The 23,160-nt window shown below is 38.9% G+C and overlaps 1 protein-coding gene across 9 annotated transcripts in view; it reads left to right on the top strand.

Annotated features, from left to right (window-relative positions):
- Positions 1 to 23,160, top strand: part of ST3GAL3 (ST3 beta-galactoside alpha-2,3-sialyltransferase 3) — a 188,328-nt gene that overhangs the window by 22,869 nt on the left and 142,299 nt on the right. For 5 of the 9 annotated variants that reach the window (XM_062581123.1, XM_062581124.1, XM_062581126.1 and 2 more), the window contains exons 3-4: positions 15,115 to 15,162; positions 17,125 to 17,259. The exons of 2 other annotated variants lie outside the window; for them this stretch is intronic. In XM_062581123.1, the coding sequence (XP_062437107.1) occupies positions 15,115 to 15,162; positions 17,125 to 17,259 (183 nt within the window). The remainder of the gene's footprint in view (positions 1 to 15,114; positions 15,163 to 17,124; positions 17,260 to 23,160) is intronic. 2 more of the 9 variants (XM_062581127.1, XM_062581125.1) reach the window with 1 other exon arrangement.

Raw genomic sequence — 23,160 nt, 5'->3', positions numbered from 1 at the left:
ACTCTTCCTAACTCAGCTCAGGATGCTGGTGGCCACCTTTGCCACAAGGACACTTTGCTGGCCCATGTTCAACTTGCTGTCTGGCAGGACCCACAGGCCCTTTTCTGCAGAGCTGCTTTCCAGCCAGTTATCCCCCAGTCTGTGCTGGTACATGAGATTATTTCTTCCCAGGTGCAGGATTTTGCATTTCCCTTTGAGTTTCGTGAGATTCCCATTAGTCTATTTCTCCAGGGCTTTTCCATATCCTTTGTCACCAGGATCCCTGCCCCATTCAGCAGCGTGCTCATGTTTTTCCTAGTCTTTTCCATTTTTTTTTCCATAGTTCTTCCGTCTTTTTTTCCTGCTGATTTACTTATAGAAGCCCGTCTCATCTTTCACATCCCTCACCAGATTCAACTTCAAATGGACTTTCACTTTCCTAACCTCCTCCCTGCACAATCAGACAGTGTCTCAGTCTTCCTCCTGGATCGTCCAGCCTCGCTTCCATCTTGGCACACTTCCTTTTCATGTATGAGTTGTCAGGAGCTCCTTATTCATCTGTGCAGGCCTCCTGCTGCCTTTGCTTGATTTCTTGCACAGTGGCTTGCACTATTTTTGAACTTGGAGGATGTGACCCTTGAAAATCAGTTAGCTCTCTTGGACCTCTCTTCTCTCCAGAACCATATCTCATGGGCTTCTTCCAAGCAGGCCACGAACAAGCCAAAATCTGCTCCTTTGTCTAGGCTGTGACATAGGGCTGGGTTCTGTGACTTCACCAGCTTGAGCATAGGTAGGATTAGTGCTTCAGCCTGCTTTTGTGGTGAGCTGGCTAGGTCACGCATTTTAATTTGAACCAGTGATTTTGTTTGAAATTTATAGTCTGAGTGAACCAAACAGGACAGGTCTGGGTAAGTAGTAAGTGTTCCTGCAAAAGACTACTTTCTATTGACCAGCCTGTAACTTTTACTTAGGAATACATCTGTTGCTAATATGTGCCAATCTTAGGTACCAGTGCTGGTACTGATGCTATTAGTCTTTCTGATTGTGGTTTTACTTGTGGATGAGTTTTCTCATAAAAACTTTGATCTAGCTGTATTTCATCTAAAAGATTCTCTTGCTAGACCCATTCCTCTCCCTTAGGTGTGCCTGGAACTGAGGCTTAAATTTGTGAAGTCCAGCAGTGCCCTGTGTTCTTCTGAGATCACTGTATAACCAAAAGTGTTTCTTCATGGTAATCATCCTGTATGTATCAACGAAAGAAAAAGTAGCTTAGGGGACTGGACAGCTAGCCTAGGAATTACATATGTTGTTTTGTTTCTTGCTCAAAAATCTATTGAGTATCCGTGTGTTCATTAATTTGTCTCCTGTAGCATGGATATGTATGTCCAAGGTGTAATGAAATTCAGGTGTATGATGTGGCTGCCTTTCAGAAATAGTTTTCTTGGTGGACTAGTACCTTCAAGTTCTGCACCTTCTCACCTTGCTCTGTTACCTGTAAGGAGTAACAGTACCAGGTATTATTTAAGAAGAGTGGATAATCCACTCTTAAGTAGATACTGTACCTCTGACAATTGCAGAATGACATTCTAGTTAGCATCCAGTATTCCTGGTCAGTGCAGATGAAGTGCTGGCAAAAATACTTGCAAAGTGATTTGAGAAGGCTCTGCTTGCTGTTAGTCACTACCACCAAATTAGCTTAATTAAAACCAGCTGTGGGAGAACAGTCTGCTGCAATTGATAAATCTAATTTCCTTCTCTCAAGTGTCTGTAGGTCTGGAGTTGGTGATAACTGCCTGGTTGGATGCAGCGAGGATCTTAAGGTGGTTGCAGTTCTCTTCCATATGTGCAGTTTTGAAGTTGGCCCTAAATCCTGCTTTTGGCTCACATTTCTCCATATGGAGACCTTGGCCTTAAGATGCTAGAGTTTGTGTATAGTGTTGAATAACATCTTTTGTGACTAGTATTGCTGTGCCTTGATTTGGTTTGGGGGAGTTAATGGGTATGTTTGTTTTAGTATGGTGTAGAAAGAATGCCAAGGTTATCCGACTTGAGAAAGATGCTCTTATTAAAGTAAAAAAACCCTCCAAACTTACCAGTCCACAAAACCAAAAGAACTTCCTCCTCCCCAGCCCCTCACTCTTAAAAATTAACAGTTTAAGCGATTTAGAAATATACAGTTTGTTTTCTCTGAATGATTAGTGATCCTTTGCTCTGTTTTTGATCTGATGTTTCAGGCTTCTGCAATATTCTTTATTCATAGAATGCCCTACTCATTGCCATCTCCCTTCACTTAATTTTTACCTCTTTTCCCATAATTTATTCATTTGTGCAGGAAATTTCAGTCAGACTTATGGTCAAAATGTTGTAAATGTTGATGGCTTGTCACAAACGAAGAAGAGGTCATTTTCCATTTCTGAATTGATCCTAGACCTGCCAACATCAAGCTGCTGTTATTTTGCCAGTTAAAGAAAGTTGTTAGGTGAGGCAGCTGTTGTGGAATACAGTTAATAAAATGACTTTTGCCATTTATGAGGCGTTCTGCTAGTGGAATAATCCAGAAATGGTGCAACTGTAAAGTCTGTGAATCCCAATGAGTCTATGAAATCCTGGCTGGGAGCGTACTTCAGCAGGTGGCTGAAAATGCTAATAAGGAATGGGGTCTGTCATGGAAAGCTCATCTTTCGGAGACTGCAATGAGTTTTCTTTGTGGAAACTGAACACATTGAAGAAGGGGAGTTGCTCTTGGCAGCTCTCAATTTCTGAAATTCTAGCTTTTGGTGAAGTAGAGTTGGCAGTTTCACATGAACTTTGTCAAAACTATTTGGTATTCCAGTGATGCTGGTGTTGGATTACTGTTCTTAAGCAAGCTGCTGCTTCCTTGGGCTGAGGCAGTGATTAAAATAGTCCATTGAAATGTTCTTGGTTTTGTTTTGGGGTTTTTTTTTAACTGATTTTTTTAAAGCTGATTAATAGTTGTCTGCTTCTCTTGCTCACCCAGGGTAAGATCTGGAAGTCTTTTGAAAGTCTAGCTGGAAAAGAGCAGAAGTAATACAGGTGTTTGAGAAATGACTAAACAGTGTAGACTATTGTGGCAGATGTGAAGAAATGCATATGAACAGATGTGGCCAAAAAAAACCAATTGTACCAATAGTTACTTTACCACTGAACTTCAGAAAACTTAGTTTCTTTTCAAAATTGCCTCCAGCTTTAAACAACCACTATCCCTTATGTTTGCATGTCGCAAATACATAACAGAGTTTGTTGTCTTTCCCGGATGGGCTCATCAGGATTTTCTGATGCATTATAGCAGGATGAGCCTGGTCACTCTGCTCTTCTGCATGCAGTTCTTGGGTAATTTATCCCCTATTTCTGTCTTGCATGCAACCTTTGTATCTCCCCAAGTCTCCTTCCTGGAAGACAAGGATCTTGTCAGTACGGTTTATCCTTGGACAAAAGGTGTTAATGTGACTGGAGATGAGACTGGCCCCTTTTTAGCTCTTCTTGGTAGTGGCAGCTTGTCTGTGCGTCTAGCCACTGCTGGCTTGGAAACTACACTGTGAGTTGATTTTTTAAGAAAGCTGGCTTGGTTTGTGAAACAGTTTAGTTAGGTGTTTAGAAGTTTAATTCCATTGATCCGTGACTGGAAAAACTGTTTTAAATCTTTTGGGGGCCCTGGAAGTTTATTTTCTCAATGGATTATTTCCCTGCCAACTGTTAATTTATGTATTTTTATTTTTTTTTTTGAAGAGTGTGAATTTTTCCTTTAGATAGTCTCTGGCCGTATTTGTCCAGGGATTGGAGAGCATTATAATCATCTTCCTTTTCTGCTGCTGCTGCTATTTTAATGTTTTTTTTTCCATCGTCCTGCAACTTCTGCACATAGAGATGACCAACTATTGACAGTATTTAGTCTTATTTCTAGGTTATTTTTTGTATGTTTTGGTGTAGCAAATTCTTTCCTTGGTTCAGAAAGTCTTCCATAAAATATGAAATGAGAATCTATATATGCTGCTGTTTGAAGTTACCATGTTTTTTCTCTAAGTATGGCAGCTTTCATAGTCTGGCAGATAACCTGAGAAGAGAATAGTGTTCATTTGTGGCATTTTTTAGGATGCATAGATGACTTGCATATGCCGATATTCATTTGTTTTGGAGCAGTGCAAGGCTTTTAGATAGAGGTAATCATCCTTTGTAGACCAGTTAGTGTGGCTGGAGAATGAGGACGATCTGATGGCATACAACCTGTTTTTCAATGTATTTGCCCTGTAAGATCATATGCTTGCTATCACTTTCTGTATGCATCTATTATGTGTAAAAGCATGTACTGTGTAAGACCTCTTAAATCCAAATTTCAGTGCAAACTTAGGAGCTTTATGAGTTTTATAATTTGATGGGCCAAAAACCTCTTTGGATTTTGGAATTCATTGTGGTCATGCTATTAAAAAATTGCAAAAGACAGCAATGAAAAACAGATCCAAAAAAACTTCTGTTCAGTATCAGCCTTCATGTCAATAAATTGTCTGGTTTGGGTCTTTACAGCACAAAAGGGTAGAACATTGCTGCCTTCTGGAGAAGGTGCCTACGAAGTCATTGTATTCAGGAGGTGGTTTATGCTCAGATATACTTCTGTACCTTAATCCTTCCTGTCGCTTGTTTTTGTTCCAAGCAGACCCAAGACAGATGAGAAGTGTCAGTGTAAAGCTGTCCATACGAGCTTGTTGGCAGTTATTCTGGCAGCTGGGCCAGATGTTGTACGCTTTAAGGTTTTGAGAGGCTTTTGACCACTGGCTTACTATTGTAAGTAGTAGATCATTTCAAACAAACTCAAGAATGCAAGTTTCCTGATGGAACTATTTATATTTTTGGAATACTGGTTATTCCTTTTGAAGAAGTAGTTTAAGAGCTAGCTCAGAAAACCCGACACACAGAAAACAATTTTATGCTCTCTACCAGGGAAAGAGAGCAAAAAAATAGTTGAAACCTATGCTAGTGTAGGGACAAGAATATGGCTCCAGTAAACATGAAAGCAAGACCAGCCTATTAAAGTCATTGTTCTGATTTCTATTAATTGCATCTAGGCACCTTTCTTTATGAAAAACAAAAGATAACGTAGCAGCCTTCCAAAGCTCTTTTATAGTGAAGTTACTAGCATGCAATAATGTTTGGATGTTTTCAGGGACTTTTGGTATGGGAATGAAATGCTTAGTCTTCTACAAGTTATTTAAAAAGTACATGCATGAGCACTAACCAAGAAAAGTGAAGAGTGTGTACTATTTTGATTTTTCTAATGATTGCAGTAAATTCTTATCAGCTTAAAATTACTGTCCAAACTACTTTAAGGATTAATTTTTTGGTATGTAGTTGAAAGCAACCAAAGAGTACTAGCCAATTAATTTTTGTGTGTATCTGCTTTAAATCACCAAAATACGATGTGAATCTGCTCCTTAATTTGCTACGCAGAAGTGTTATGTGCAGGGAGAGCTGAGGTTAGCTCAAAGTGTCCTTATCTGTGCTCTCCAGGCTTTTTGTATTGTTGCTCCAACAGTGTTGTCATCTTAGTTGAGTTGAGGCATGAAGTTACTGGAGTATTTTCAAGGATTAAGATTAAAGTTAAGTGCTTGCTAAAAAAAATAAATATAAAAAAAAAAAAAGAGAGAGAGAGAGAGAGATATTTCAGTGGTGTAATCTACAACCAGAATACTAGACAGGAATGGTTGAACTAAATGACTATCCTAATGATTGTTAAACATGTTGCACACAGAATAGCTAAATTTGTGTTTAAGTATTTTTTCCACCTTAAGTCATTTTAGTGGTTAAACTGATCTGTCATCCAAATATTCCTAGCAGTGAGATGAAAAGTCATGCACAGGTCAGTCTAAATACAGTCCTTTGAAGCCCCTCAGTATATTCAATGTACAAGTCTGCCATTAATTTTAAGCATAGAGACAGCTGAAGTGTTGTTTTATTATTGAGATAGTCCAGGGCAGACTAGCAGTGAGCTTTTAAAATTAATCTGTTAAGGAATTTGTAATTTTGAAGTATTAGGCTGTGACATGCATTCACAAGAACATATGTATTCTCAGCCTAGGCAAGTACTTTAAATTTGAGCACACACACACTGTATTTGAGTGCACAAATCTTTCATTCCCAATAAAGAAGGCAAATTTTTAATCACAGTAATAAGTTTGTAAGTGTATAACAGTATCTTGTTTTTGAATAAAAGACTGATATCACTGCTGATTTTCAAAGAAAACCTTGCACAGAGCTGGTCCTATTTTACTGATCTACGTTTCTACATTTATTCCTGAGTACTTCCCTAACTGCCGATATCTGTTTTTTGTCTTGCAGCTGGATTGTAAGTTTAGAAGAGTGAGGTCTTACTGCTTTATAACTTACTGCATGTACCATTGTGGAATCAGGGTCTCTGACTTCTTGGTGCTACAATAATAATTGAAATCAAAACGAGAGACTTGGCTTAGGATAACACAACAAATATAAGAGCTTTTTAAAATGCTGAGAATCTACTTGGGATTAATTAAAGAATTTTTCTCTGTAAAGAGAAAAACCTCTCAGATCTCAGATTTATCTGTACTGTCTGAGCCTGTTTAATTTTTGTGATTCTTTACAGTACATCTATATCCTGTCTGTAGTGGTGTTCCGCAAAGCCAGGCGTATTTTCATTGAACTTCTCCAGCACATTGATCTCCCCTTCTCTTTTTCATTTGGGGACTGTTTCTCCGTATCTTTTGGATAGAGCAACTTGAGAGGCCGGTGCCACTGGCCTTTCCCAGGACTGGAGAGCTATCCCTTCTAGGAGCTCAAATATTGGATGTTCTGGGTGAAGCACCATGTTGTCCTCATGGCCAGGGTTACCTTGGTCCTGCTGCTATGAAGTTATGGAATAGATCCAGATGAATACTGATCTTGTTAGCAAAATAAGCGCTTCCTGCTACCAAGTTGTAATTTGGGCACTGCTCAAGACAACAACAATGTAATATCCTTCTGAAATGTTTGCCAGCTGGCCCAGGACACTAGAGCTTTTCATTCATTGCAGAATAAATAAAATTAGTGTGCTCAGTATATCTAAAAATACATCTGTTTGGAACAGGAACATTATTTCTTGCTTGGTTAATCTTCCACTTTATTACAAATAACCTGATGGAAAAGGAGCAAGGCACACAACAGCAAGTGTAAAAATTGGCAAGATTCCATGAAATTCATTAAAAAAAAAGTAAGAGATGATATTGGATCTTTCTAGTATTATATCAGTAAGAGATATAGTTGTTAACCCCTGCAGGTTATTTTGCGGTATTCCTCTGCTTAGGTAGGGGGGCTGGACTTGATCCCTCCCAATTTAAATTATTTACTGATTTCAAGTGCTCACCTTTCCTTTTTTGTATTGTACAGTGAAGTGAGAGGGAAGATATTACAGAAGAGGAAGACTATCTCTTGGCTTTGGTTTGATTTTTATTTAATTTTAGTTTGGAGGCTCTGACTTGTTTTTGATCACTACTATGTTTGCTTTGTAACAGCTTTATAAAAGTATTTCTTCCCTTAGATATTTATCATTAAGAAGGACAAGAATCACTAAACACCGAGTTTACGAAATGACATTACACCACAATCTTATCTTCTCTTGCTTCAGAAATTCAGTTTTTGTTATGGAAAACTTTTATTGGTGCTCCCTACCCTGAGGTTTGTAAGTGAATCAAGAGTAGTCGCTGCCCTTATGAGAATTCCCATTCCCCTGCCTCCATATCAACCCCGAGATGCTGGTGACGGGACAGGTATTCAAATTCAATATAAGAGAAATACTGCAGTGAAACCTTATTTTGAAACAATTTATTGAAGTAGGAAATCCAGAATATATTGAATTTTTTTCCCTTACAGTCAGATGTTTCCTGTTGTTGAAATCTAGAGTGAGTTTTCCCCTCCCCTAAAGGGAATAAGGCTGAACTTTGAACTCGGGTCTCCTGTTTAGTTGGAGGCAGTACTGGACTGAAACACAGTCCCTGCGTTTCGGTGCTGCTATTCGTGTGCCCATCTGTGATGGGAAAGCCATGCCTGTACGGCGTATGGCCGCATTATCTGTTTCCCCTCTTAGGCACTGAGAACGTTAGAAAAACCCACCTCTAAAAATGCACTTGAGATTCTAATTCCTTGTAGTGTCCGAGCACAGGAATACTACTCATCGTTTCTAATACAGTTTGTGTGTACAAGTTGGGATCACTAGCGAGAGCAGCATCTTCTGTACCTTGTTTGGCCTTGGCTGATGCTGTGTGAAGTGGTGCCCAAGGGCTGTCAGAATTGGTGTGGACTTCTGCGTAAAGGCTTAACATCAGTAACTGAGAGCGTCTGCGAGCCTGTGGCACGACAAGAAGTTCTTGCAGTGACTAGTGGTGGTAGCACAGAGCCAGCTCGCCGTGTTCAGAAAAAGGCAGGGAAGAGTGAAAGAACCAGTTGTACTATAGAAGAAAATGTTAGTAGAACTGAACAAACCAGGGAGCGGAGGAAGCAACACTAATGAAAAACTGGTAGTTGTTAAACTGGTAGGACGGCATTTATCATTAGGCTGAGTGACTGAGTGATTTGACTCTTCCCAAAATCTGTCTTCAACAAGTAAAACAAAGAATTGGGAAGTGAAGTATATCCTGACAAGTGACTTGTAAGTGCAGGCAGGGAATACTTAAATTCAAATTTGAATGCAAATACTTGCATTCAAAAAGCAATCCATAAAATATGCCTCCTCTTATGTTTTGGGAAGTCAGAGGAATGTATTTGTCATTCTTTTAGAAGAGAAGGCAAAAAGCACTTAAGTTACAATGTTGTCAGGTTTTTTATGTGTGGGTTTGCTTGTATTCCTGTCTCCAGATTTATCTGTTATTAACTGGGTGTTTTGGGCCCGTTTTTCTTTTGTTTGATAGCTTCACACTGGAGGGGATTTCCCTCCCTCCCCCCCTTCATACAGCAGTTAGCTTTGTGCCTAAACTTAATTAGGCTCTTTGGGCACTTTCCTAGATTTCCAGGCCAATCTAGTATCTTTTATCAAACTGTCTGATATATTTGGAAGAAGCAGGTGAGCTGGCAGGTGCTCAGGCTGCTGTTTAGGTCTGAATCAGAGCAGATCACGTCAGGGTAAGTTCAGGTACAGAACTGCTACTTTGAATTGTATTTAATTATATTGACCAGTTAAACAATCACAGACAAGAAGGTTGATGGGACCTGTAGATTAAAGGGGAGTATCAACAAGGAGCTGGATGAAAATAGTTTGCTCTCGGGTCAGAGGTGATGGAAACTGCCACATGGATTAAAGTGTAATGTATCCAGTGAATGCAGAGACTTAAAGTCACTATCAATAAAGTGTAACCACAGCAACTCTAGAGATTCAGCTTCTAGTTTCAGGAAAATGTTTTTATGTGTACTGCTTATACTTGTACAGGTCTCATTGTTACTGGGAATATATTGTTACTGCTTCTAGTAAAATTCTTGCTTTTCAGATGCTTATACTCTGGTTGTGCTCTCATTTTTAATTGTACAACTATTTGGTCTCTGCGTGCAGATAAATTTCTTATTTAAATGCTGAGGTAAGAATGTTTGAGCTTTGGCTGGCTGAATGGAGAGTGAAACAAAGATTCAATTCAAATAAAAGGACTGCAATAGGTTACTGCGGTGTTTCTGAAGAGCATTTCTGTTGCATACTCATGAGGCTTGCATAGGAAAATAGAAAGTCTGCTCACTTCATTGACAAAGTGTTGGTGCCTAATGGGGTGTTTGATTCTATCCTTTTCACTACTCAGTTGAAAATGGGGATGGGTGAATGATAGCCTGTTCTCCTAATGGATAGTGTTTTAATTCCAAGTTAAAAAAGCAGCACCTAAAATCTTTTTTTTTTTTTCATTCTTATTCTGAACTAGAATTTTATTCATCAATGGTGTTACTACAGATGCCACCCCATTTAAGGTGACTGAGCTCTACAGGATATCTAGTCTGTGATCAAGCTCTGGAGGTATAAGTTGGATAAATTGTTATTAAATATAACTTGCAATTCTGTAGGAGACCATCAGAGTATCTGGAGAGCAGCAATACAGAATGAGAAATGTGACAGTGATCGTGTGGGTGAAACAGCAATGCAGACCTCAGAGCTTAGCTCTCTGTGAGAGGATGTGCCAAATTGCAGCCTTAACATTGCAAAGTATTGTGTTGTGTGTTTGGCTTGGTCTGTGTAGCACATTACTGTAATGGTGTGTGATATTGAGGCTGTGTTTAAGCCTTTATTATTAAACTCTCATAACTCCTGTGGGACTAATGGTTTGTGGTTTCTCAGGACCACTTCCAAAGCAGCACGCAATCTTTTTTTTACTGTTCCCCCCCCCCTTCCCCCAGGGAAGATAGTTTATTGCTAAAGTCTGGTTTTGTTTAAAAAAAAATCTGGATAAGAGAAATTATTGGTTTAGTTTCTTTGGTTTCTGACGTGGAAAAGCAAAAAAAGTTATTGGCTTCTCAGAAAGACTTACTGTAAAAAGCCTTAACTGAAATTCTGAAATGGCATGTAGGTAAGTCTACAGACTGTGTACAGCCCTTGATTAAATGTGGATTGCATTTGCTGTTCTCATTCAGTGTTGCCACTTATTTTCACTTTGTATATTGTGTTGTCCTTGTCATCAGTGAGGAAATCAAAGCAGAGACGGTATTTGTGTTGGAAGTTGGTCCATGATTTGGTGTTAGGTGAGCTCAGGAAGTCCGTGCAGTAGGGCTGTAAGAGCTGGTCCTGCCCATCTCTCAGTAGTGAAGTACCCAGGCATGGTACTAAGTGCTTATCCTATGATGTCTTCCTTGGAGCATAAAACTTCAGATGTTTTCCAGTACATCTCCTCCGTATCTATGGACACACACATACATGACATTAGAACACCTGATTTAAGAACTGCTGGAATTTTAGACCGCTTTGGAATTATTACACTCCTAGGTTTTCTCGGAGGCAGCATCAGTCCTTTTGGTTTTGAGTCCTAGATAATTAATTCCAAAATAGGACAGCTATGATGATGGAATATTCTGTGGGTGCTGCATGCCATATGTTTTACCTAATATATCTCCCATTTAACTTGACAGTTTCACTCCTCTGTGAAGACCTTTTTTTTTTTTTTAATTGCAGGTGTAGCTGCTCAGAGACCAGAGGGGTAGAAAAGAGATGCTCTGTAAGGAATAGTAATAGATAGATATTTGGTGTCCAGAAGTGCCTAGAACTGAGGTGCACAATATGCAGCAAGATGTGTTGTTCCTTTACTTCTGCTGGGGGTGGAGGGAATATGGGGTAGAGATACCCAGACCCTGAAAAAGCTCATGGTAATTGATCAACAAAACAAATGGGAGGGAAAGATTTGGAGAAGGAGACTTGAGATGGGGGGATACTGGAGTGGAAAGGGATGTGTGTGTGTTTGAAGAGATGAGATTGAGGGGTCAGGGACTTCTGAAGTGCAACCTTTGCCTAGAAATACCATCAGCCCTTGTTATTTCTGGGTGACTTATCTGGATCACGTAATAACTGTGATAAATGCAGGGAAAAATTGAACTATCTCAGATTTGCAGGATTTACTACTTCAGGACGAAACTGTGCAAATCTGTATTCCTTCAAAGGTAAGTTCAGCTGCATGTCTGCTTTGCAGCCTGTTGGAGCAGAGTTTGAGTTTGGTTCCAGAGCATCAGTGAGTCTCTCTGCGTGATGTGTCTTGGAGCTCCTGGTTCCTGAACAAAACTGGATATTTGCATTCCTTCTATGCCAGTGAGTTCTCCAAGGGCAGGGTCTTGTGCCACTCTTCTGCGTTCCAAAACGGCTGTGGTGAAGTAAATTCAGGTTATTCTACTCAGTTTATTGGTCTAGCTGGATAGAGGGCAGAAGTGGGAAGTGACCCAAAACAAAGATCCAAAATGGTCGACTTTGCTGTCTATCACTGGTGAAGTTTCAGACCTATTTATTCCAGGTACTGAGTGCCTTTTAAATAAGTATTCCTGTTTTCTTTATCTCTTCTGATGGATTGAATCAGGTCCAGAATTCCTTTTGGATTGTGCTGTATCTTGATTTCCTTTTTATTTTTACTACTCCAGCCACTGAAAAAATGACTGTAGCTAACATAAAAACAGATGTAAAAGGCTGGCATTTTACAGCCTTTGGTGCATGCAGCCTTAAGCTCTGTGTATTGGCAAACTCTTGGATGTCAGATTTCACGAACTGGGCATAAAGGCTGCTCTTCAGTTAAGTAGAAGAAAAAAGTACTTAAGCTCTGTCATGGAAGCAGGTAGCTGAAACGTTAGAAATTTGTCCTTCAGAAAAGCACTTCTTGGCACCTAAATCAAGGGCATATGTAAATGGATATGTTTTGCATTGTATCTTACTAAGTTTTATTTACCTTTAAAAGATAGGCAGAAGAGACCTTAAGAACAGCAGCAGGGGATGGGAAAGGCACTATGCACAGACTGAGCAAGCAGTTTGGCTTTGAAAAAGACTGCAAAGCCAGGAGGATTTTGAACTGAGCTGTGACTGGAAGAGGTTTGAAGCTAGAAGCAAGCTGTTGTTGCTGTGTTCAAGGAAGCAGGACTCAATATCTTTAATAAATCAGGCTTGCCTCAAAGAAACGCCTATCTCCAGTTCTGACCAAAATAACCTGTAGCACTGAATTTGACAGAATGTGAATAGCTAGCTGGGTGGAAAAAGGGTAACGTGATTATCTTCTCAGCCTTTACAGCTTCTTCCGTTTTGAAGTGTTAATGCCAGAAATAAACAGAGTGTTTTAATAAAGATCTGTGAAATTACTTGCCCAGAGGGGAATTTATTGTAATACAGGTTATTCACAATGAATTTGGTGTTAAAGCTGTGAAACTAATAGTCACATGGAGAACTGGGCTGGAAAAAGGAAGTCACATGCTTGTAACTTTTCTTGTTGTGGGAGAAGATAGTTGTTCTCAATTAAGGGATTGAAACATTATACAATTGTTACAGGCTGCAAAAATGTTGTTAATTTGGTGACAGTAGTGCTTTTCAGCCATTCTTAGACAAGTTCTAATGCCCAGTGTTTAATGGAAGATGTATTGGGGAAAATGAACACTTAAATCTGGCATAAACTTCAAAGCAATGGTTTATGCTGATAGAAATCTCAACATCTTTTTTTTTTTTTTTTTTTTTTTTTTTAAAAAAGTAGAACCTCACGCATGTTGTTTGGAACTAATTGATGGCAGATGAATTTACTGTGGTTACAATGAATTAAGCCCCTTGCTATTTAGAATAACATAAAGATGTCTGAATTTCACTCCCAAAGGAGGAAATACAGTTGTTAAGTCCAGATGGGTTTTTATTTTTATTGGAATAAAATTTTGAGACCGTAGTCTTTAAAAAGAAATGTAACTACCACAGTGTTACATCTGAGATGGAACAGACCTGCCTTTAAAAAAAAAAGTTTTAAATCCCATTAAATGAACAGTTTTGCTGTGTTTATTTCCAAAATTGGCTTTTCCTTTTTGAATTTGTAAGATTTGGGAAAAAAGCACAAGGATGATGTACAATATAGAAGATCCATGGGGTCAGTCTGATGGTCAAGTTACTGTCAGCTGAAATGTGGTAACTGTCACTGTCTGTGATTGTAACTTGCCCAAATGTAAGGTGATGCAGCTGGAGCTTAACTTCTTTCCAGCACACTAACTCTGGTTGTGATAGTGCCTCCAAACGAAGAGCTTGTAGGCAGGCAGCTGCTGTGGCAAATGGATCTCATCTAAGGCTGAAATTGCAAAGAGAAACTTAAAGGAGTTCAATCTCTTCATTTAGCCAAAGATGAGAGGCAGTTCTGCAATTACGTGCTATGTCAGTTTAAAGCTTCTATTTGTGTAAGTTTTCATTCTGTCATGTTAGTTTGCTCTTCTCTGTGTTTTGCTTGTTGGAAAGCTGTCTTTAAGTTCTGAGCCCAATTCAGCTCTTCTGGTTGTACAGCAAAATTCAGTAGCTGCTGCTTTAGTTTGGAACTGGGATCAGAATGAAGAGCAAACCATGAGACATGCTACCAAAATAATTGTCGGTTTGTCTCAAGTAAAAGTAAATCTGGAAAAGACATTGAGAAATTCATAAACTATTGTACCATGTAGCAGCTCCACTGGGAACAGAGTATGAAATCCTTGTTGATAAATTTTGCAAGCAGTGTATAGATTGTGAGAGTGGTATATAATGAGGAAAATGAATGACTAGTAATGGGGTCCACATGACTTTGAGCCAGGTGCAAGCAAGCAATAATTTTACAATTACAAGTGTGCCCCATTGTATGAAATGAACTGGAAGTCTTGGGTGTTAGCTGGTGAACAAAAGCTGTCACTGTGGCCATGGCTAAAAGGGCTAATGGGATCCTCAGATGGCAAAATAAAAAGTTATCAAGCAGAGAGGTTTGTTTGTCTTGATGCTTTGCAGTAGACAGCATGTGTGCTAAGACAAGGATTCCTGATGAATTGAAATACGTGCAGACGGGGAGCCACTAGAGTGTTTAAAAGATGTGGAAACCATGCCTTACAGAGAGAACAGTACTTGGCTTGGCAAACAGAATACCAGGGCAGAGTTGATCTTAATAGAGGACTTCCTAAATAGGACAAAAAATTGATAATAAAGAGCTCTCTAGTCTAGCAAACAAAAGCATGTTACAATTCCATTTTGGTATGACAAGGCCAAATTTATTTGCCTAGGTATTTGTTGAAAATATTTTCAACAAATAGTGGCTATTTCGTTGGGTAACCATGCCATGTTTCTCCAGCATACTGTAATGTTCTGCATTTGCTAGATGCTTGTTGGTTTTGGTTGCTGAAGAAGTTGATCTTTTTCTTGGTGGAAGGTAAAGATGAAATGCAGAGCACTGGAGGAAACCATTCTGAGTGATTTGTCACTTATTGCATTGTAATGAAGATGGGGTGTATTGCTCAGCACAGCTTTTGAGGAGCAAGAGCTAGATGTTTACAGTCTTGCCCTTCCTGCTTCACAATTGCTTGCTGTTTCTTCATCAGTACCACTAAATGCACCTGGAAATTTGGGTTAATTAATTTGTTTGTGCACTACAGCAAGAAATAGTGTTAAGAAAAAGGGGAAAATGAACTTGTACTCTTGTGTTGCAGATTCAGTGGTTCTTTCCTTTGACTCCGTTGGACATACAATAGGCTCAGGTACAACATTGCCTTCTCCTTCTCTCCCCCCCACCTCGTGAAAAGGCTTCTGTGTAGCTGGACACGGTAGCCATGTTGGGAGGCAGGTAACTAAGTCACACTTCTATGGCAATCAGCCATCTAGCCAAATTGGGTAAATAGATCCTTGTTAAGCTCCGTGGAAGTATTAAAGATCTTAATAGAACACAAATTAAAATGTGAGACCCTTTCCACTATGACCTGGATGACCTGGACACGTTATGTGTGTTAGTGGCACAGTTTGTTTCTTTTCTCATGTGAAAGGCATTAAGCTGATGTCAGCCACCAGCAGAAGAAAAACTGTTCCATGCTACTAGGAGAGTTTCTCAGCTAAACAAACAGTTGAGTTATTTGAAGAAAGACATCAGGAAGAAGAAGGCGAAAGATCTATACTTAAACAAATAGGGCTGGAAACTTGGTTTTTGTGGAGGTTAACCAGCATTACCGAACCCCAGAGCAAAGCTGGCCTGACCGTATTTCCTTTGGAACCTGAGCACTATCTTGAATTCAATTGAACCAAAAATCAGAAGTTCTTTTAAGCTGGGGGCACTTCATGAAATCAGTAACTATCCATTTGGTTATCCATAATATATGGGCTGTAGCCAAGGCACATCATAACAAGCACAATACTGAGTAAAATTCACTTCACAGTATGTGTATAATGATACATAGAGTGCAAGGAAGAGACTAAGAATTACTTTTAAAGTCCTTTAGCACTTAAAGGTTCTTCCCTTAGAAAAAAATCCAAGTGAAGATTCTGGGGTTTTCTCTTGCTTACTAGCCTTAACTCTTAGTTTCATAGGAAGTTTTCTGCCTTCCAACATAGCACCTATCTGCTCCCTGCACGATATGAAAGAGCCCCCACTGCCTGACACTAACAATGAAGCTTGAACACACAATTCTGATTTACTAACCTTAGAGCTAGTAGTAGCAACTTGTTTTGCTTACAGCACACCAAATGCTTTCTGCTGTTCCTGCGTTATCCTCTAAAACCTGGAAACTGTTTTGTTGAGGGTGTATGGTCCAATATGGGAGCAACTTAGGGTACTGAGCGCAGAATGGACGGTGTTTGGGGGGAGAAGAGAACATCTGTTAACTTCCTTCCTAATAATGGATGTCAGTCATAACTAAGGCTGGTTGTTGTCCACCTCCTTCCCTATTGTTTAATGGCTTCTTTGGTCTTCAGAAGTAGCAAGGGGGGTATGTAAGTCTGAAATATGTGAATAAAATTCACATATGTGAATTCATATATGTGAATAAAAATTTTATTTTGATTGCAACTGAGTAAGTCTGAATCAGCTTATCCTCATTTGAGTATGCTGAATTGACGTTGGTATAACAAAGACTAGCATCTGAACCCAGAATGAAACTTTCAAATTTTATCCACTGTATTTTTTTCCCTAATATGTTTGGCTTCAAGTTAATTTGAAAACATAATTAGCCCTAGCAATAGCTTCCAATGCAGAGTTTCTATGGAGTTGATCATAAATGTTGTGTTATGATGCTACCAAAAGGATGGTAAAATTATTTATGAAGAATAAGTTCAACTGATAATGTCTTTTAGAGTACTGTTAATATGAAAGGTGGGAGACAAAGCTAATGTAAGCAGACTGTCTGCCTGGGTCTGTTTAAAAACATTGATCTTTGCCCTGCTTATACATTACAACTCAAGCTTGGTTTTGTTACAAATAGTATGGTGAAATTTAACCTCTAGTACACCATTCCACTGCAACAAGGTTGAATTTCTTCATTGAAGAAATATGAAGAAAACTCAGAGGAGGGAGATTAAAAAATGTCGAAAAGAGCTGTGTTTATTGCCTTCATATTTAGTACTCTGTATTCATTGTGATGGAAACTTTAGCTTGCTCTAAACTGATATGTATAATAAGATGTCAAGATGTGTGATACCTATCCAACTGAGGGATAGCTTTCCTTGTTGAACAGGAAGGAGAGAGAGAAAAACTGTGGCTCTTGTGGTTCCGCTGTCCGTCCCATCTCATCTTGCTGCAGACCCAGGAAAAGACAGAGCCCAGAAAGAACTCAAAGAAACAATGGCAGCTCCAGTCCCAGCCATTCCTAGTAGGTGATGTTTCAGGTCGGGGTAAGAAGGGGCAAAAACTACATCCTTTGAAACAAAAATACTGAACACTGTCTAAGAATTGCTCTTTTGTAATCATGCCACGTAAAGAGCAATGTCTTGGCACGGCTTCTGTATTTTCTCTGAACTGACTGTGGGTCCTCATCTTGGTTGTCACCTTTCCTCTTTCTCCCATATACAATTCACAGTTTTCAGAGATGCCGGAAATCTGTCCCATGCATCGCAAACTGATCAAACTCTTTGGGTAAAACTTCCTGAACTGAGTGTTTGGAAAATCATCTAGCTAGCAGTATTAAAATACCAATTCGTAGAAGTTTATTAGCATAGAGCATAATTAAATATGCTTGGAGTGAAACTGAACTGTCTGAAGTTCACACTGTGGTCTAGCCTTCATGAGATCCCATTTTCGTGATCCTTTTCTAAACTGCCCCTTCCCTTAAAAGATAAAGTTTGAGCAGCAAGAATGTTTCATGTGGTGTCTGGGCTAGTGTTTCAGCTGAAACTAGTTTAGAAAGAATGGTGTCATGCTCTGAACTTGAAAGACATTAAGCAGGACACAGAGGGTGTTTGAGTAGACCTAGATTTCATTTGTTTGCAATAGACAGTTCATACTCCTTTTTTTTCCAATTGTTTTGTTTTACTTTCTTGCTGGCAAATCAAACACTGGACCTTGACAGTCTAATTTATGCCCTTGCTATTTTTGTTGAAGACTTTTTTTTTTTTTCCTATCTGCCCTGTCTGAGAGCAAGTAAGTTAAATTTTTTTCCTCTAAGCCTTAATAGGATAAAAGTGCCCTGAAGGTACAACTTTCTCATCTGCTAATATGCTTGCTGGAAATACTAGGATTTAGGTATCCTGTAGGCATGTGCTGTTAGATGTGTTTGATCCTAGCACTGGCTGTATAGCATTCTTTTCTCATTGGCAATGCAGGCTGAAGATTCAGTAGTTCTAATATCTCTTTTCATGCAAAAGTTTTTGCTCAAACTGCTTGAGTATTTTAACTTGCTTGTTTTTGTTGCTTTTTTTTTCCTTTTCAATTTCATCCTTAACCCTTGATTAGAAGATTAGTTTGACTTATGCAGAGAAAATGGGATTTTAAAACACTCGTTTATGACAGCATATCTACTGAAGTTCATGTGCTTGTGAAGTTCATGTGGAAGTGAGGCTCATGGACTTGTGAAAGTCCATATGGAAGACTATGCTTCCGGATGCTGAATTTAAAATAATGTTCTATTAATCAGTTGAATTTAAATTTGCTGTTATTTAGGCGTGTACTGAATTTGTAATTCCTTCTGCTAAAGTCCTGAGCTTTTTCCTTGGGAGAAGCTGTTAGAACTATGAGAGGTTTCTCTGTCTTCTCCAGCTGTTGAAAATGCATCAGATAAGCTCTTAGAGCAGGAGTAGGAGAACCCTGGGTCTGTTGTCTTAAATACAACACGAGTCAGTTTTCTGAATTTGGTGACCACTTTCATGTATTTCAGATAGTGTGGCATGAGTGGAGTTTGGGAATACAGCTGAAGTTTTTAGGTATCAAATTGGCAGAATGGTGACAGAGTCCTAGCATGAAAGTAAAACAGTTTTGTGACTTGTAGAAGATAGCTTGCTAGTCTTTGGCTTTTCCAATGAGAATCTGATAATACATGCTGCAGTTGCAAACACAGTTATTGCTGATCTCTCCCTGAAGTACCCTTCTATCCACAGACCTTGTAGTGCCAGCCTTGTAGAGCTTACATAACCAATTTAGATATTATGTTAAATAATAGAATTTGTGAGACTCTAGTAGTTGTTCTTAGTTTTAGGGAAAAAAATAATTTCCATGTGGAGCTGATGAGTTTCCATGTGTGTAGTTTTTTTCTTTCTTTTTTTTTTCCCAAACATTGCATTTTTGACTGTATTAAGGATGCATGGTTGGGATGGGAAAGGATGGATGGACTTTGCTTTTTTTCCCACATTCCTGTAAAGTGGAGAATACATGTGAAAGATCTCATGCTTTTCCTGTTAATTTTAGTGGTTTTATTCTGCAAAAATCCTTCTCCTTTTTCATTTTTGATTAATGAAGTTCCACTCCGTTCTTTATTTCTTTGACTTGTAGACTGTGGGAGCTGCTTGAATCATTGCCAATGACTGTCATGTATTGATTGCATAGTCCTTACTTGACTTTGCCAGTGTATTCAGTATCATCGTCTATCTTTCATCTATGCCCTAGTCCTCCAATTGAAAATACAGCTGTGAACAAGTCCATTTACAAATGCCAAGAGGTGGACTAAGGAATACCTTAAAGTAAAAGTATTTTAACAGGATTTTACTGTATTATGTGGCATCTCTCCACATCAAGTCAGTACATCCTGTAGGTCACTAAAAGCCAATGTAGATTACTTTGTTTTGTTAATATTATTCTTGACTTTTATTAGGAAACACGATACAATTTCTAAAATAAGAATCTCTTGGAAGATTCAGTAGGTCAGTATTAGCTTCATTAGCCAAGTGGATACATGGCAGTAAATGAAATAGCTGTTTATTTAGCAAAGTTGCAGTCTGGCTTTAAACAGATGACTCCTAGGGAGGAAAAAAAAAAGTGAGGGGCACACACAGTTCATAGGAGGAAATTTTTCATCTTCCTTTTGGAGCCTTTCATAAATCTGGCTTGAAGCAGTTGGTTGCTTTTCTATCCAAGGAGGTTGCTACAGTTTTATTATGAAAAATATTTTAAGACTTGTACAATCTGTGTCAAGGTAACCAGAGCCTTTCAAAATGTAAAATGCTAGAATGACCTCTTTTTGTTTTATTTTACCTATTTCAGAGGTAAGCAGACAGGAGACCTTCCTGATGGATGACCCATACAGCATTATCAGCAAGTGATTGCTTATTTGTTCTTCCTGTGCCTGGGGGATGAATAATGTAGTTGCAGTGTCTAATGAAGGAGACCTCTCTGGTGTATTGCTTTCTTCAGACTGTAAAGGCAGGCCAGATGTCTTTGGGGGCCCTAATCAGGAATTACAGGGTAGAGAAAATGAAGGCATAGAGCTGGGAAATTACTTCCTTTTGCAGCTAAATCTGAAACAGTAAGTAGTATCCTCATGATTTTAAATGTCACCAGGGTATGTATGGGTTTGTGACTGAACAGAGGCCCCTGCTTCCAACCCACAGGTTTGAATTTCAGTTTTAATAGATGTGAAATTCCAAATTTTGCTGCCGATGTTGAGAATTGCTCTACAGTTCCCATTAAAGTGTCTTTTTTTGGCTCCTTAGCATATTGTCAAATTTTAGCTGTGTAGGCTGAAATGCTCTATGCTGGAGAGAGCCTATTTCGAATTTCTGGTGTTTTCTTAAAATTTGAAGAACTATTTGGTCTTTTCTGAGGAAAAAAAAGAGGGGATAAAATAAGTTGTTTTAGCAACATCTTAAAAGTATTGTAGCTGTTAATAAAATTTTCTTTGCCATTCATGCTTTCACCTTGGTTCTCTAGTTGGAAGGAATAATTTTCAAAGAAGTTCTTTTGCTCTTCAGAAAAAAAAGAGCATAAATTGGACTGTAGTATAAGCCTTTGAAAAATTTCAATTTTTACACACATGGTTGAAATGCAAAAAGGCCAGATAGTTCTACAGAGATTTGGGTGGCTAGGCATGCTCCAGTGCCGGGCTGCAAGGATTAAGCAGAGTTTTTACATCCATTGATTCTGTTTCTTCTGCGTATTTTTGTGGCAGGGAGAGTTTGGGGGCAGGTTTAGCTCAGTTGGTTAGAGCATGGTGCTGCTAATGCCAAGCTCGCGGGTTCAGTCCCGGTATGGGCTACGCTGAGGGTTGGACTAGATGATCTCCAGAGGTCCCCTCCAACCTTACCATTCTATGGTTCTATGACTGGGCAACACTCAGGACTAGTACACTCAAAGGCTCTCCCTAGAGTCAGTTGGGCAGCCTGGAGGAAAAGGCTGTTAAACTTGTATACCAAACCGGGTAAATAGGAGCAAGGAGGAAACTGGAACATTGATGTTAGGGGATGATGTTAGGAGATGCAATCTAAGCAGGGAGGCTGGGACAGGGTTAAGGAGCCCAGGTGACCTCAATTCTGCCTCTCTGAATTTGGTCTTATAATCTTAATATTCTTTTTGCAATTATTTAAATAGCCTTAGAAAATATACTTTCATAGGTAAGTTCCTTTACCAAATAGGTTAAAGTGAAAATCTGAAGAAAAGGATGCAGCATAAATCCTCATTTGTCTGGCATTTTAACTGCTGCTTTGTAGTCCTGAGCAGTATTTGTTTAAACACAGAATAAAACCTTTTCTTTTGTCCTTTTCAGTTGATCCAATGCATACAACTTTTTTTTTTTTCCATTGATTCTTTCTTGTCTATTGACTTCTGACAGAATTACTTCAAATTGGCAGAACTTTTAAAACAGTCTGCACGTGTTTTCTTGGTCCAAGGCAAACGTGGGGTGTTTGATCCTGTTTCATTGCAGGATAAGTCATTTTACCTACCCTTTGCCACAGATTGGGACCTTGCATGTGGACACTGACCAAAGCTGAGCTCAGTGAAAGGCTTCATTCTGTCCAGGGCAGCTCAGTCTGTGCAGAACTGAAATGTATCAGGGTGGTCTGAGCTATTCCTGATAGGACTTCTGTCTCCTGAGTGTCATAATGATTTCTTTAAACAAGCACGAACTTTATGGGTAAAACAGTTAGAACTAAGCCTCTTCCTTCCCTCCTGTATTGCCTGTCTGGCAATTGCTAATGAAATGCAAAGAGAGTTAGAGCTGCAGTATACTACCTGTCCTTTTTAAAATGTGAATATGTTTTCTGATTTTTGTGGGCAAAAGTATCGGTATTGTGCTTCTAAATGGCTAGATGTTAAAGAAACATTGAGTCATTGGTGAAATCACCTGCAGGTAGTATACTTAAAATAAAGCTCGTGGTTGGAAGGATAAAACTAATGAGCCAACTTAATTCCCAAATTGCTGATTTCTGTTTAGTAAAATAAGGAGAAGATTTTTGCCCATTTTGTTTGTATGTAAACAAATGGCTAGTAATGCAAAATACAATTTGAAAATTTGTGACTGATATTGTACATAGTGTTTTATGGCTGTCTGGGTGGTCTGTATAGAGTCTATAAATGTTAGACTACGCATTTTTCATTTACTCTCTGGTAGCTGGATTTCTTTTGGATGCTTGGAAGAAATTTCCATGCTTATGCCAACATTGAATTTGGCACAGGATTTGCATCATTTATAGAAATTGCAATGCTTGGCTATTCTTCTGTTTGTATAATCCTTATTACATGCTTTATTATGAAATTATTGTCAATTATTAGGTTCTTATTCAGTTCTGATCTTCCCTGAAATGTAGAAATAAATCTTGTTTTTGACCTATGGAGACCTCTTGTTCCTAGGGGGCATGATGAAATTTATTTCCCATGTTCATTCTGTTCTGTGCTTCTCTGTAATAGTGTAACACTTTATCAGCTGAGATCTATAGCTTCCTAAAACAAGTGAAAATGTAGTCCTTTGATCACTCTACTCTCTTCCAGTACTGCTGCTTTTATCCTGTATGCAACCTTTAATCTCTTATGGGCTGTGAAGGTAAAGCCTTCTTCAGATTCTTCCAAGATGATCTGCTAGTGGATTCAAAAAGTTTATTACCATTTTTTTTTATCCTATCTCACAGAGCAACTATAATCTGCAGATTGATGGGAAATACTGTTTCTCTGAGTGGTATGAAATCCTACTAGGGAGGCAGGTGTGGTAATGGCAAAAGCTAAGTTATCTGTATCACAAATGGAGGGAGCTCAGGTTCATCTGTATTCTTAGCTGACATGCTAGAACATCCCTGTATTGTAGAAAATCCCTGTATTGTGTCCACAGCTGGTCTGAGTCAGGAAACATTACAGC

Source organism: Rhea pennata, chromosome 8 (genome assembly GCF_028389875.1).
Source record: "Rhea pennata isolate bPtePen1 chromosome 8, bPtePen1.pri, whole genome shotgun sequence".
NCBI classification, from domain to species: Eukaryota; Metazoa; Chordata; class Aves; order Rheiformes; family Rheidae; genus Rhea; species Rhea pennata.
This window is presented reverse-complemented; position numbering and strand designations above follow the sequence as displayed.